This window comes from Merops nubicus, unplaced genomic scaffold, assembly GCF_000691845.1.
Source record: "Merops nubicus isolate BGI_N331 unplaced genomic scaffold, ASM69184v1 scaffold12895, whole genome shotgun sequence".
In the NCBI taxonomy this organism is placed as follows: Eukaryota; Metazoa; Chordata; class Aves; order Coraciiformes; family Meropidae; genus Merops; species Merops nubicus.
The window spans coordinates 6,246-22,398 of record NW_008607727.1 but is presented as its reverse complement, the minus strand read 5'-3'; the positions used below and the strand labels follow the sequence as shown (position 1 = coordinate 22,398).

Sequence of the window (16,153 nt, the reverse complement as noted above, 5' to 3'; positions counted from 1 at the left end):
CCCCCCCCCCCCCCCCCCCCGGAAATATATCAGAATATCTAGCTGTCAAAGAATTTAAACAATAATACCTGATCTGAAGGCTAGAGTGCAGAGCTTTTGAAAATAAAGATCGTAATCTCTCTACGAAGTATCCAGGGATTAATGGAGCTGGAAGTCAGGTGTCCTGAGCTGCAGGCTGCCGTGCAGCAGGCTGCTCTGGCTTGGTGGGACTTATTCTACCTGAGCTTTCAACAGCGATTCTCTTGAATTTTCCCTGGAATTTTCATTGTGGCCATAGCACCTTTATCACAGAGACAAGACAGCAAGCCCAGTCCAGTGTATATTAGTTTAAATCCTGTTGGTGGTGGCTGAGCTTTTCTCCTGCTGTGTGTTATTGGGGGGGAGAACCCAGCAGCCCCCTCTGCTGGGCCAGCCTCCATCCCCCCAAAATTCTTGTTGTAATGTTCAGGGCTGGGATTCATTCCAGCTGATTTTAACTGACAAGATGTGTTGTCCAAGGTCTGTCTCTGGGATCCTGAGAGGATTTAGGGAGAAGCTTGCTGTAAAAAGGAGAATTGGCTTTAAGGGGTGCCTCAGGCTGGAAGCCAGCTGGGTTATGAACCCAGCCCTAAAGCCATACTGATCTCTCTTGTACAAACAGACATGAAGGATCCCTAGAAATAAGAACAGGTTTTCAACATCTTAAGGCTAATTTTTTTTTCAGAATTAGGTACCTATGGGTGGCCTTAACTTGTACTTGGGCAGCTACGGTCACAGAGGAGAGCAAAGAGCATCTGTTGAACCTCGTTCCATTTGCCCCCCAGTCCTAGCCACTGGGTGCAGGATGATCTCTGGGGCTCACAAGCCTCCTTGGGGTGCTGGGGTGAGTATGCTGGTGTATTTACTGGTGTGGGTGTCGCACTGGATGCTTGCCCATCCGCTGCTGCTCAGTCTGTGCCGTGGCACTAGCCCAGGAGGGATCTCTGTGCCCACGTAACCTTTGCAGCCTGCAGGAAAGGTGACTTCCATTTAGAACTAAATTATGACATTATTTTATTAGCTCTTTAAACTTTATTTAAATTCTTTATTTTAAAAACGGGAGGAAGGTATCATATTTTAATTAGCAGCAGTGTCAAAGGAGACCTAGATTAATTATTTGAAATCACTCCATCCAGATGGTTTTAATTTTCACAGCAGGGAACCGGCATCTTTTTAAGGTGATATTTTTCAAATTAAAATCAGCTTGGATATTACTCATACTGGCTGCAGAGCGAAGGGGTGGGGAACACGAGCCGCTGTGCCCCGTGTTTGTCCATCTGAGCGTGGGCTGCCATGGGGGACCTGCTTCAGAGAGGTGCTGGTCGCCAACTGTCCATCAGGACCACAGCTCAAGGCTCTGGTGTCTGATATTCAGCATTATTCTTAGCACTGAGACTGGGATGGGTGGGCAGCTTAGTTGGGAACTTGCTGTGCCCTGCTCTAGCCCTTGAGCAAGCGGTGGAGCTCTCACTTCGGTGGGTGGCCCTGGGTCTGTATGCATGCCTGGGTGGATTCGACACTGGAGATCTGTGGGCGACTCCTTGGTGCTCTGGGTGTTGGCCATGGTTCTTGGGCCAATTTTTGTGACTGCTTTTGCTGGCTCCGTAACCTTCCCTCATTACGGAGGCTGCTGCTCTTCCTCCCTGAGGCTGACCGTTAGTCCTCTGCTCGTGTGAGGACAAAACCTTTCACAGTCACCTCTTTAAAGACAGTCAGTCCCTTTGGCTGTTCCCTTGTCTACTCATGATGCATGGCATCTGAGCAGCCTCCCTGAACTTATTTGAGCAGTGGGCACTCACCAAGTTATATACCGCGTTGTCAGCCTCCCCTTGAAGACCTGTCTTTGACCCTCTGCCATCCTCTCCCTCGTCCTGGCTTGGCTCATCTTGGTATCCTTACTACGGTGGAATATTTCTAGTTCCTGTGGCCCTTCCTCACTTAAGTGGTCACTGGTTCAGTGCCACCTTGGCAGGTGTGGAGAGAAAGCCTGCAGCACCTTGTTGTCACTTGCAAGCTGGTCTCCATCACAGATCCCCAAAACCATGGTGTGTTTTAGAGACTTAGGTAGATATCCATATTCATACATGACTGTAAATAATATTCTGCTATAAAACAAGCCTTATCCTGCTTGCTGTCAGAAAGAAGTCATTAAGTATCCCCTGTGATAGCAGGCTTAACAAATATATCTAAATAAATATAAGCAGCTAGTAACTGGAAAACCCTGAACTTGAATATGTGACTGAGTTGCAAAGGGAAAACTCCATTTAGGGCCCTTGTGAGTTAAAGGTTTGTGATATTTGCACTGCTGCAGAAGCCAAAAGCTGACTTTACAAGTGGGAAAAATATTAATGCATTTAAATGAAACAAACTCTTATTTCTATCCCCATGGTAAATCCTTACAGTGAACATATTTGCTCTTAGAGGGTTTTAAAGTTTGAAATATGAATGCCAAAAAGAATGTGACTTTTTGCAGCACAGATCAAACATTCTCCAGAGTTTGGCAAAAGCTGTGTTTCTACGGTAAGGTCTTACAAGTGTGAGTATTTCCAGAGCAGGACTGTGGATTTGCACTTGCTAACACTTACACATTCTTGCATTGTGTCTTGACCATGTCTCTCCCCCACCGTATCAGAGATGGATCTGAACCAAAACGTCCAGTCTGCCTGTTCCTGCTTCTCCAGGGAAATTCCTGGAATCCGAACCTCGAGCATGACTGGAATTTGTGTTTAGTTCAGAGATGGAATAAAACGCTGAATTTGGACATGTCCAGGTTTTTGAGATGGTGATGGGATGCTACATGTCTGGGTGGCAGCTTGGCTACTTCTGCAAATGCAGTTGTGTCTGAGCAGATGGCTTATGAAGGTGCAGCAGGAAACTGTCCTCCGTCATGGGCAGGAATCTGTCCTCCGTCATGGCTTCTGGCAGTGCTGCACACCAGCTCTGGCCTCAATAAATGTGCAAGGCACTATGACATAGGCCACATTCCTCCCAGTTAGAGCAGGAGTCATGGACGTCGACTGCCCGAAAGCAATTAGTGACCTCCTGGGAGCATAGCTAGACACACAGCGGATGTCTGCAGGGCGGGTGTTTATCAGACAGAAGAAGCAGCACCAAATTTCTCCCTTGCCAGCTCTTGTGGTGACCTTCAGGAGACGACTATGATGTTTTCTGACGTGAGCATGAAGTTGGACCGCTTCTCCATAGTGTTTGAGGGCTGCTGGCTATGGGGAAGAGATTTTAGTCTTGTTATATTAGTCTTCTATCTCATGAGAATAAAATCTATATTCTTACCCTCCAAGAACCCTTCTGCAGCATGAAGGAGAGCATTAGAAATGAGCTTGATGGGGTTGGTGTGGACAGGTGGAGCACACACATGCATACTCTGTGCTAAACTGGCATTAAGTCTGGAGCATCCATGTAGGAGTCCATGGAGATGTTAGGTCTGCACCTGTGACCAAGCCCTTGGGTGGTTCCTTGGGTTGTTCCCTTGCAGAGCATCCCAGCGTGGTGTGGTTCAGGTAGAGGCAATGGGACAAGGCGCTGATGAGCTTTGCATGTTCTGACTTAATGGGACCACACTGGTAAATGATTTTTTTTTTCCTTCTTCCTTTACAAGCCCAGCTTCTAGTGGAAACAGACACTTTTGGCAGTCAAGTCCGGATCAAAGGGAAGGAGACAGACTTCTACCTTTGCATGAACAGGAAAGGCAAGCTAGTGGGGAAGGTAAGTGTTTCCCATTAATTCATTTGTAACATGAGTGTTACCTTTAGCAGCCTCCTCAAGGCTGTAATGATGTGTTCAAGCTTCGCCTGTCAGCCTCAAATGAAAAGCAGGACAGAGGTGATGTGGAGCTTGCAAGGCAGCCCTGAGCCTCCCCCACATCCATAAAATCCAGCTCTGCTGCCAGCCCTGGGCTTCTCTGGTGATGTGTTGGGTGCGGATGGGTTTTCTCTTGACAGTTGTGTTAAACTGGTGTGAGATGTCATCTCACCGTCATGGCCACCTTCACAATAGTGCCGTCGCTCAATCTTTCTTTGGAAATTCAGAAGAAAAGGGCAAGGGGAGGTTGGTGCTGGGAAAGTTGGCAACGTCAGGCTCCTTTCAGTGGTGAGCCAGGGGATGGTGTGGCAGAGCTAACACTGGAATCTGAACATCATAGTGGAACCAGGCCTCACAGTTATAGCATTCCAGGAATATTTCATTGCTTTGGATCCCCACACAATGGAAGCTTGTAACAAATAACAGTGCGTTCACCCATCTAGCTTAACTTCTTTGATGAAGTCCTATTTTCTTATGTATAAACTTGGTTTTGTAACTTAGGCAGTTCTTCTGTATTGCTGGCAAATCTAAGAGGCTTGCTAACCAGGCAGGGGTTTGCTCAAAGCTAAAATATCACCAAAAAAATTTTTAAAAAATTGATAAAATATCTGAGTCCTCAAAGGCCACCTCTTCCCCTCCCCTGCCTTGCACTTTGCACCACCAGAAATTAAAGCCTGGCATCTTTGTGGCTGTGAAAAAGGGAAGCTGAGTTTTGTTTTGAATCAACACAGTGAAAGCCACGCTCCCAAACAGAAACCAGAACCCAGATTGCTCTGATGAAGCATTGTTTACTTTTGTGGTCCTGAGGGTGACGCTTGTGGGACGAGCGCCTCCTGTGGAGCATCCCTCCTGCCACTGGTGTTTCCCTGCAAGCAGTGCGGGTGCTGGAAGTTGGACCCAAATTGCTCATGGCAGTCTGGCTGACCCACTGCCTGAGCGGCTTTGGCCAAGCAGGAGCATCCAGGATGCTGCCTGGAATCCCTGGGACTCGGAAACTGGGAAGATTGGACCAAAACAGGCAGTTCTCTCTGCTGCCCGCATTTCTGTGGTGCAGTTACTCCTCTGAATTAGGCACTGTTGTTTGAGCTTGGACAAATCCTAGAATGGCTGAGGTTGGAAGGGACCCTAGAGATCATGTCATCCAACCTCCCTGCCAGGCAGGGACACCTCTCAACTAGACCAGGTTGCTCAAGGCCTCATTTACCTTGGCGTTGAACACTTCCTGGGAGGGGCATCCACAACCTTTCTGGGTAATCTATTCCAGAGTCTCACCACCCTCATACTGAAGAACTTCTTCCTAAGATCTAGTCTAAGTTTTTTAACCAGATTTACACTTCTCAGGATACTAATGGATGCTTTTGAAGATGGCCTTGGCCTTTGTTGGACTTGATGATCTTAGAGGTCTTTTCCAACCTTAATGATTCTATGGCACTGAACACAAACCTGGCCTTTGATTTCTTTCTTTCTTTCTTTATTGTTCCTGAATTTTCCACCCTTTCAGTGTGATAATAGCATTTCCCCTGAAATGTTATAGGGATATTTTTGTTAATGTTTATGAGCTGCTGATACCACAGTTATGGAGACATTAGAAGCATTCAAGTTAGATGGGGCGAAATGAGCATGAAATCTTCCCTTTTTCTTTAATAGACCTTGGTGGATCAGCAGTGGCACACTGTGCAACCTGCACCCTCTCCTGGTCTACGCTGAGTATCCAGGAACAAAGTCAAAGGCTGCTTTTCAAAACCTGTAGTATAATTTTGGCAAGATTCATCCCTTGCTTTGCCCCATTGGGCACCAGGGCAGGACAGTTCTTTAGCTCATCACCTTTCATGCTGCGTAAACCTTTTGGTTTTTTTTTTAATGTACTTTCCATAATGTTAGGTTGGCAAATGGTTTGTTACGAAAAAATAAATAAATCTATTCTTGTAAATATGAGCCTTCTCAGCCCAGGCTGCTGACAAGTTCACAAACCAGCCGACCTGAGCAGGAGGGGGTACGGAACGTGGCATTTGGAAAGAAAATGTTCCAGACGTGTTGCCCATATTAGCAGCTTCTTATGAGCAAAAAAAAAAAGAGAAAATAATACCACGTCTTCTTGATACCAGCGAGTGTGGTTTTAATTAGTATCATAGTTTCAGCTCTTTTTGTGGCAAGTTTGAGGGAATGCTTTTTACTCAAATGCTCTAAACAGCTAGTAAACACCAAGGAAAACATTAGATAAAAATTACGCCTGGCTTTATACAAATATTTAAGTTCAGTCTGGGGGTGGAGGGGAACGAAACCCATAAACTGATTGTTTCACGGTTGCCCCAGTATGTTCATTTGGCAAGAGAGGAGCCGTGGGACCAAACTGGGTCTTTTTCTCTGCTCATTTCCTCCTGCCTTACACTGCATAATCCTGAACAATACCAGCATATGCCATCTGGCTTTGTTCTCCTCAGTCAGCAGTTTTGGATCCTCCCCACCCCGTTTGAAAACCTGCTTTGAATTTAGTCCTTTTTGTTTCCCATAATCACCTACAAAGGGTATTACAGACTGGAGCAGGTTGTTGTTGTTCTCAGCTGGAGCTGGTGAGGAAGGCAAGAGCTCCAGAGGTGGAGCTGGTTGTATGGCAGGCAAACAGACTAATTCATGGGGCTGAGGAGAGCAGCCTTTGTGTCTTTTTCTTTATTTATCAGACATTGTACCTAGGCCAGTGTTTCTGAGCAGAAGCCATCTGATGGAGCTTTCTCAGGAGCCCCAAGCCTTGTGTTTTCTCTCGCGCTTGGGTGTTACCACGTGTGTTCACGGCCAGTGTTGGTCAAAGGGCTTGGAGGTATTTTGGGGAGGCTTCTAACTTTATTTGTTATCACAGCATGTGACTGTTGAGGTCACTGACTCTTTACGTGCTGCTTATGAAAACTGAAGACGAGGCAGGTGTTGTGCAGGGAGTGACTTCTCTGTTAAAGGCAACCACCACCAAGGGAAAACAAACTGGATTGGTTCACTTCATTGATTCTTGATATTATGTTGAAAAAGGCTCAAGGAACATTTAATTTTATAATTTTGCTTCTGACTATTTTTTTTTCCTCTGGGATTTTGCTGCTTCTATGCATACGTACGTAGAAATTGTAGGTCCTGAGATTTCTGATTTTGCTGAAGTTTTCTACAGAACTTGATCACAGAATTGTAAAGTAGTTTGGATGAGCACGGACATCTTCAACTAGAGCAGGTTGTCAGAGCCCCAGCCAACCTCACCTGGAATGGTTCCAGGGATGGGGCATCGACCGCCTCTCTGGGAAACCTGGGCCAGGGGCTCACCACCCTCAGAATAAACAATTTCTTCCTTCTATCCAGTAGAAGTTCTACTCTTTGTCCTGTTACAACAGGCCCTACAAAAAGGTTGTCCCTGGCTTTCTGGTAGGCCCCCCTGAAGTTCTGAAAGGCTGCAACAAGGTCTCCCCAAAGCCTTCTCTTCTCCAGGCTTTATGGTAGAGTTATATTATGAGGAGAGCGATTAAAATATGAAAACTCAGAACTTCTTTAGTATTTTTAAAATTATTCCTATTTATTTGTCTCAGGGTTCTTACAAACATGGAGAAGGGGGACTCCAAAAGGTTCATCTCTCCTTCCAAAGAGAGGTACCATTTGACTTGTCCACTTGTGAGAAGGAACAAAGTTTCTGGTCACATGGAACGCATGAACTCCAGATATTTGCAGTAATTCAGTTAGGGTAGAAGAGGAGTGAGTGGTCTTTTTGGAAGAGCTCTGAGTTTCTAACTGTGGTTGTCCTGGGGAGTTGTCCTGTGGTTTTTCCCTCTGCCTCAGCTCTTATCTCTTGCACTGAAATAAAGACATCACAAAGTTAGGGCTTCATGTTTGTAGAAGGCTGTCAGAGGTAGGTCTTTTAAGGCTTCAAAGCAAGGAATAGCAGCGCTGGGTGTGAGTGGGTGGCTGTTAGTCAGCTTGGGCAGCTCTACCTGCTCTTGCTGAGTGTGTCCATACAGCAAATCCAGGCTCTCTAGAATTGCAGGATGCTGCAGGGATTTCCTTTCCCTGCCTTGACCCAGACCCCTCATCAGGAGAGCCTTTGTTTGTGGTCAGTGATCTCTGAACCTTAAACTGGATCTGTTGGCACCATTACAAGGTGACCAAAGTCCTGCCTCTTCCTCTGGGCTCTGATAGGGCTAGTGGCTGGTACGTGGCGATTGGAGCATCTCCTAATCCCCAGGCACTGTTGCCAGGGAATTTCCCACTGTTCTCCACCAGGCCTGTTTTTCTGGACTGACCAAGGGCAGAAGAGAATGGACTTTGGCTTCCTGCAAAGCTGCCAAGTGGAAGGAGAGGCTGATTATTGCAGACTGTGGGGAGGGAGACATCAGTTTTCAGAGCAGGATGTAGAAGCAGGGAAGGTAAATAATGACTGGAAGGAATGCAGAAGATTTGAGAAGGATGGGGAAAGAGCTAAACATATCTTTGATTTGATCCAGAAGTTTCTTCAGCAGACGCTCCGAGCAATCCCACTAATGTTCTTCCATGGCATTAGATGGATTATGTCTTTTCCAGAACTAGCAGCAATATTATTCCCTGTTGGTTTAATTTGGAGGACAGCATCATCTCTCAGTGTGTTAAGTCACTCCTTGAGCGCTCCCAGGAAGGAGAAGCAGGTGGTGGGTGCTGGAGCCATCTCCTCAGGGTAGGATGGGACTCGGAGTGCAGGTGGAGTTGGGACAGTGCGACAACTGTCAGAGGTGTGCTCCCATGTGATGCTGCTCCACATTATATGGCTGTAATCTCAATACTGCAAGTCTGCAGGCAACTCCGGCACCACTGTAGATGGGGGCGAGTCCTTCTTCTGAGGTAGGATGTGGCTGTGGAGAAAACTCCAGAACTAGGGGCAGAATTAGAAAAGCAATAGACAGAACAGGGTTTATCATAGGTATCATCCCTGCCAGCTCTACAGAAGGTGAGAGCAGTAAAGTTGTGTCCCAAGAAGTCCCTGCTAATTACATCAGTTCAGCTCCTTCTAACAAGTCAAACCTGAGAACATGCAATACTATAAAATAGGTGATTTCCCCCCAAATCCACATACTGACTTGTACCGTCTCTCTCTGGTTTTCTTTCAAAAATCCTCAGTGACTTGGCCTGCACACGCTCTCAGGAAATCATCATAGTGTACGTGCGTCGGTTTTGAAGAGACATTTTAATGAGTTTGGGGTTTTTTGTCCATTCTCTGTGCCTAACGTGAACAGTGGGGAAAAGCTGTTCAGTGAAAGGTAGGAACCCTTGGGTGGTTAGGGTGGCTGAGGCATTGCTTCAGATGGATGAGAGGGTACTCGGGTGCTTTCTGGGACAGCTTTCCTGACACCATGTCTGTAGTGCTAGAGCCCTCCTGGTGCTCACCAAACACAGATGGGCAGCGCTGAGCTCGAGCATGGTCCAGCTCCTGAAGAAAAGCTGTGCCACCCCAGCATGGCTGTGCCAGGGGTAAGTCATCGGCATGGGGGGCTGGAGGTGGCATGGCTCTGCTGGCCACCATCACCTCTCCCCTGACCAGCACTGCTGTGCTGATACAGCATAGACCTGCCTCTCAGACTAAGATTTTTTCTGGTGTGATAACTGCTTTCCAAGCCAGTGTATTTCTTAATGTTACCATAAAGTTGCTAATACCATATGGCAAGGCTCTCTGTATTTTTGCAGGACAACAAACAAATTGTTGCTAGATGCCAGACTGCTCTGGCAGAGCTCTATCGCTGATGCCTGCCAGCAGTAGCCTTTAGGGGATAGTAATAATTTGGGGTTGTTTACATTACAGCTTTAAAATAGGGGCTTTCTTGAAGCCTGTGTGTGTTTAGTCAGGAAAGTTGGCTAAAAAAACTCTGACAGCATCAAAGAGCGGTGGCAGCCACTGTGGTCCATGCCTGCGGTCTTGGCCCTTTACAATACCTCTGGCCTTACAGGAGGAGGAGTGTGTTATGTTACAGGAGCTCAAGGTGGTTCAGTGGGAGCCATTCTTTGTGGGATTTACCTGGGTAGGAGACACCAGGTGGGTTCTCCAAAGACTTATCTGTGTACCTGGACCAGCTTTTTCATCAGCTGACTTTGCTCAAGGCTGAGGTTGAGCTTTCTTCAAAAGCTACCTTTGAAACACTGATGGTGGGAAACCGTGCTGTAAGGCCAGGGCTCTCTGTCAGCTTGAGACAAGGATAAGCTCGGGGCCTGATGCCCTTTGCGTACCCTAGACCTGCAGGGCATTTAGGTGCAAGTCTTCCTGGTGGCTGCCTGTGCCAGGGTCTGTCCCGACAGCCAAATGTGCTGCAAAGATGTCGGGAGGTGCACAGCAAGGGCAGAGTGGCACGCAGGGGTTTGCAGTTTGAAACTCCCATGCTGTAGAGGAGGTGTTTGCACTCCTCAGCTTGTAGATTTAAACCCACGCCTAACTGCATCTTGGATTTAGGGCAGAACTCTGAGTTTCACAGGGTTTTGATGCTTATCCAGAATTTTTCCCAGAGTTGCAGAGTATTCGGGTTGCTTGAAAGGGGCTTGTAAAACTGAACAATTCTGGGGCTAAATGCTGAATTTGCAACAAAAACACGACCAGAATTAGTGGGGTGTCGGGTTTAATAGCGTGTGTTTTGTGGATCTCTCTGTGACATGTTCAGCCATAAACTATTCTGACTTGGCATCTCTTGTGAAAGCAAAACTTGACATGGCTTTTGCTGGATCTCGCTCAGATCTCGTTTCAAACTGCAGTCTGGTTCTTCATATAGGGTGGGATTGGTCCTCTTTTAAAGTGAACTCTTGCCAGGCTTTCACTCCCCTGTGAGTTTGTTTTAGTTTAAGTCATCTAAATAAACGCCTTCAGTGAAACCAGGAGCCAAGCAACCTTGGATCCTGTCATACTTTGAACAAGGACCTGCTCTGAAACCAGCCTCAAGTGTCTAAATCTCTTGAGTCAGGGCCTGCAGAATTGCAAAGGTCTTCAAAGCAATGAGATGACAAAAGCAGTTTTCTTTTGGTTGAGCCATAAGAATCTTCTGCATTCACCTAATCAGGCTTTTTTCTCCAACCAGTGGAAAAAAATGTTGAATTATTGTTCTGAAAACTTAGAAGCTGAGATTCTCATGAAACGAAAAGCAGGAGTGGAAGGTAAAGTCAGCAATCGTCCTCCTCCATTCTCAGCCCCCAAACATCACGAGGCTTTTGGTAACACTGCTGCCTTTCACAGCTGCTCCTTTCCCATTGCTGGGCAACCTGAAGCATCGCATCCAAACTTTTGTGGATGCTGGTGGAATTTCTGTCATCTGGTTCATTTGTTGCAGTTTCAAGTCTTTACAGTGCTAGAAACGTGTCAGAAGGATTTCCCAAGGAGGAGTTGCTAGATGGTATGATATTGTTATTACGCAGTCCCAGTGGATGCTGACGCAATAATTTGTCATGTTACTTCTTGGTAGGTGTAACATGCTAAGAGCTGGCCAGCTCCCAGCTTTTGATGTTACCCAGCTTTTCCAGAAATCCTCGCTTTAGATGACACAACCAGGTAATGATTCCCAAGAAGCAATTTATGGCTGAGCCTAGTGAAAGTACTTTCCAGTGTTTATTGCACTGAGGCTGCCTTGGCACCAACCTGGATGGGCTCCGATGCTGCAGTGGTTTCTTCAAAGTGGTAGGAATTTGTGTGAGCTCAATGGACCTTTGCAGCGTTAATATTTGCTAAGAGCAATGGGCCTTGTCCTGGTTCTGTATTTGTAATGGTTTGTTTACAGCCATGTTTTGCACAGAAGGTTCTCTGGAGGTGGGAAGGAGAGGGGAAAATGATGTGAATGCAGGCAATGAATTTTGTGGAAAAAGTTCAGCTGTTTTGTAGTGGTGTGGGAGAGCAGGTGGCTGATCTTGGTATCGCAGGGAGGGTAGAAGTCCTTTTGAAGCTCCAAGTGCAGAAGAGGGAGAGCTGTTTGGTGGGTATTGATAACCACTGAATGAATGCAAGGCTTGGGAGGGAGAGATGCGATTCTGTTAAGAATTGAGGCTGTTTTAACCATTTGAGAAGTAAAGGGGTCTTCTGCACATGACCTCTTTACTTCTCAGACGGTTAAAATAGCCTCAGTTCTTAACAGAGTCTGTGTGTGCACCTAACTTTGGATGCCAAAGCCCTGAAGGCTGCCTGAGCCAGAAGACTGGTACTCATGGCACTGAATCCCACTACGTAGACGTTCACCAGTGTCTCTCCTGAGCAGATCAATTGTTAGTGCTCTAGGTACATTTTACCTGCATGGTCTGATGGATTCAGGTTTTGCTTTCACCAAATGTGGGTAGAGGAACTGTGCATGATATGAGCTGTGACTCCTGCAGACAGGGCTTCCATGGGTGGTAGTAGGAACATCCAAGATGGGATGGGCATCATTTCATGGGCCAGGGCATATGGTCAAGAAGTTGTGGTGACATGTGAGCCATACATGAACATCTCCAGTTAGCTTAAGTTTCTCAGAATAGCCACAATGCTTTGTGTTTGCCCTAAAATAAAGGCAAAGGTCCCTTATCCTTTTATTTAAAAAAAAAAAAATAATATTTCTTCATGATATTGGTTTTAGGCTAGAGAGTCACAGTTGCTCTTCTGCAGATGTGACTGTTGGCCCTTTATCTCCAGGCTCTGCCTGGTCACTAGAGATCTGTATGGCAAATTTATGGATTTCTTGCAATTTCTCCTTAGCAAACTTCATCTTTTCCTTTGGCTGTTCCTCAGAAGCAAAACTGGAAGCTCAGAAGCCGGTTCTCTTCCAGACTGGAGTTTTGCAAAGTCAAGTTCCCTGTGCAGGCAAAGATTGTAAGCTTGACCCCAGATATTTTTTTCTTATGCCACGGCTGCAAGCTGTGTATCCCCTTCCAGGGAACAACCACTACCTTCTTGAAAGCTACATGATAATTTAATTTAATCTTTTCTGTGTTCAAGGTGTAAGTGTCACCATAAAGCTGCTAACATCCTGTCCCCTGTGTGGCTTGGTGGCTGCAGCTGTGTTGGAATATTTCAGTTCTCGAAGGTTAAACGTTAATTAAAATTATTGAAAGGGGATCCCTGAGCCCTGGTTGTGCCTCTCCTTGTGTGGGTGGAGAGGATGTGCTGGATGTGTCTCGTGCTGACAAATATCAGGCTGAATTTAATTGCATCCTATCTCCCAAGTGCAATTTTTTTTGGTATTGAGTGTCTCTAAGATGAGGGTGATGTTTCTTCTAAATGTTACTTTGCAAGTACACTGATGTATTTAACTTGCAACAAGGAGCAAAACAATGCAGCCTTGTCTTCCTCAAGTGAATGTAGTTGAAATGCACAGCCTGCTCTTCAAAGGACTCTTTCTACTTGGCCCTCAAAAGGATTTTGGAGTTGGAGTGAGAATGGAGGCTAGTTTTGAAGTGGAGAATAAAACCCATGTTCAAACAGTAGCCAGAGATAGTCCATTTAATATGACCGTTACAATACTATTTTTAAGGTCAAAGAAAAGCAGATTTTGCTTAAAGATTTTGATCTTCTTGTTCTTGATATTTCTTTACATTGTCTTTTGAGTACTTAAAGATGTATAGTTTTCCTAAGGGAGGGCAAGTCTCAAAAGCCTTGCACTTGTCCTGTACAGATGGAAGTTTGTAATTCACAGGCTGTAACAATTCTGGATGGTCATTTTTTGAATGGCTGGCACTTGATTTTATCATGGATTTCTCTTTTTTTCTTAGCAATATGACTTGAAAGGAAGGGAATTAATGCCATCCTGCAGACAACTAATGATCTCTCTTGGTCCTAAATTCCACTGATTTAAACTTGCCCCAGGGAAACTGATGTCACTACCAGAATGCTGGCTGAATGAGATTGCACTTGTTTAAAATGAGAACTTAGAAAATCAGCGTGCATGTTTATTTAAGGTGTATAAATCTGGGATTTACCAGACCTGCTGTGGAGTCAGTAACTGTTCTAGTCCTGTGTTGTTGCTCCACTCATCATCTAGACTTGATGTTTTCAACAATTCTTTACTTCTTTTTTTTTTTTTTTTTTTTTGGCCCCTGTATAACAGATTTAAGCCTACACAAAATATGCTGGCTTTTATAGAAAGTTCAGGACTAGGCTGTGGAGCCTCAGTGGAGGCTGAGAATGACCACTCAAAAAGATCTAGTGATTGTGGTTCATAGGGATATTATAAAAGACCATAGTTGGCCTTCCTTGGCAAACTCTGGCAGTGCACTTACCCAACAGGTCATGCTTTGTACAGATGGGTAAAAATGCCCAGCCCTTACCATACCTTAGCATCTAGAAGCATATGTGCAACTGGATCAGGTAGGTGCAGGTAACGGTAGATGCCATAGACCTGCTCAGATGTCACATCTGAAACCTGCCTGTGGTTTCAGATCTCCTGAAGCAGTAGCTTTCTATTGCAGGAAGCCCACAGCTTGGACTTAAGTTTTCCTACCTTTTCTGTTGTTTCATAAAGTTCACTTAAAAAGTGATGGATGCTTCTCGTCGTTAATAGTAAGTACATGTAGCTCTCTCAGATGAAGTTAGTAATTTCTATTAACCAATGGTGTATCTTTCCAGATGAAGCTAACCCAGTTTGCTGTAATTATGAGTATGTGCCATCCTACTGCACTGTTGGCAATAAATGTTGTGACAGAGGGAGCAGGTTAGGAGGCAAGTCCTGACGTAGCCTCAGCTGTGCTTAATTCACCCCTACAAACATTCTTTTCATCTCTGTATCCTCCTGTTTATCCTGTGACAAAATGCTCTTCGAAGGCAGCATGAGGATTATGGCACAGATGTTAGTTAAAAAAGCGGAATTTTTAAATGAAAGAAAAATTCTAAAGAGTTCATTCCTTCCTTGGTTCTTGCAGCTTGTGTCTGGCACAAATAGGGCCAGGGCTCTGCGAAAGCCTGTAGGTCCCATCCCATGCATGCAAGACCTTGGAATGGGATTCTTGCATGCTTTCAGGAGAGAGGGGACGTACCCCCAGTGCATATGGACTGCTGTGTGCAAATGTGGTCAACGCTGCTTTGAAACTGGGCCACTGAATGGAGATGTCCCCTCTTGTCCTGGGTCAAGTTAGAACCCTCAAGACGTCTCTTCAGAGAGTCTCCTCGGCATGGGTTTTGTATTACTTCCCCTGCTCTGGGAATGCACTTAGATGTCCTGTATACATAATTAACCTCTCTGCTGCACTGGCAGACACTTTTATTGAACTGCCCATCATGACTCCTAAGCATTTTCCTCGGAGGATTGTGCAGGTTCAGAGGCCAGGGAGCTGGAGGAAACGTGCATGACGCTGAGTAACTCTTGGCAGTTATAGATGCAGCTTCCCTGATTTACAGCCTGATCTAGGAGCAAGAATGTGCATTTGGGTCAAGAGGTGTCTCTGTGGTCAGGATGCCTTGCCATAAATCCAGGATGCTGAGCATCAGGATGCTGATGACAGATCTGTCCTGATAATGCCTATAAAGTGCACAAGGATGGCTGGGCCCAGCTTGCCAGCAGCCAGAGCACTTGCTCTTGCTTTACCTTCATCCACCTGGGATTTTCCAAGCCATGTAGAGTAAGTCTGGAGAAGGCTCTAAGCATTGCCTGTCTGACTTTGAGCTGAGCTTGTGCAAAACCACAGAGAAGTAATAGGCTTCCTGAAAATTATATGCCTCTAGGCATATAATGCCTCTAGTGCTGTGTAAACAGCTCCGGGGCTTTAGAGGGGTTACCAGCGATGCTGGGTGCACCAGCCACTTGGTCCTCTGCTGGGGATGCTTCAGGAGTGGACTGCTGAGCCACTCATCTCCTGGAAGCCCAAGGCTTCCCTGCAGTCACCAGCCTGAAACGTAGGAAATATAGGGTAGAGTTTTTTTCTGGAAAATGCAGTGTGTGAATCTAACAGTGCCAGCGTTCGAGGGAAATTTTCAGCAGCCCTTTGAAATAGTGGCTGAACTCAGTGGGTGTGCTCACAGCTAGGGCTGGCCAAAGGTCCAGCACAGTGGGGTACCACCACTCGGGACCCTCCTCGGTCCCTCCATCTGGCTGCAGAGGGGAAGGGAGGGATGCAGAAAGGGTCCGTTTTCAGGGGTTTTCTTTGCAAAAAGCCTAGGTGTGTCCATCTCGGAAGCCTTTTGCTGGGATGTTAGCTTTCCCTGCTTCAGGATTTTTTAGGAAGAGAGCGGGCTTGCTTTGCCTGTAGAGGGAAACGCTCCCATTTATATGGAGTGCTGATCTCTACAGTTTGACTTGGAGTCTGGGGAGCTGAACTTGCAGAAAGGTGATAATTAGACAGGAGAGTTATCCCTCTCTCGCTTGAAAGGTTGAGTGTCCTGTGCCAGGCTGGC

The 16,153-nt window shown here is 46.0% G+C and overlaps 1 protein-coding gene across 1 annotated transcript in view; it reads left to right on the top strand.

Moving 5' to 3' along the window:
• FGF18 (fibroblast growth factor 18) overlaps positions 1–16,153 on the top strand; it is a 43,199-nt gene that overhangs the window by 21,489 nt on the left and 5,557 nt on the right. The window contains exon 2 of the mRNA XM_008940045.1: positions 3,635–3,741. Within this exon, the coding sequence (XP_008938293.1) occupies positions 3,635–3,741 (107 nt within the window). The remainder of the gene's footprint in view (positions 1–3,634; positions 3,742–16,153) is intronic.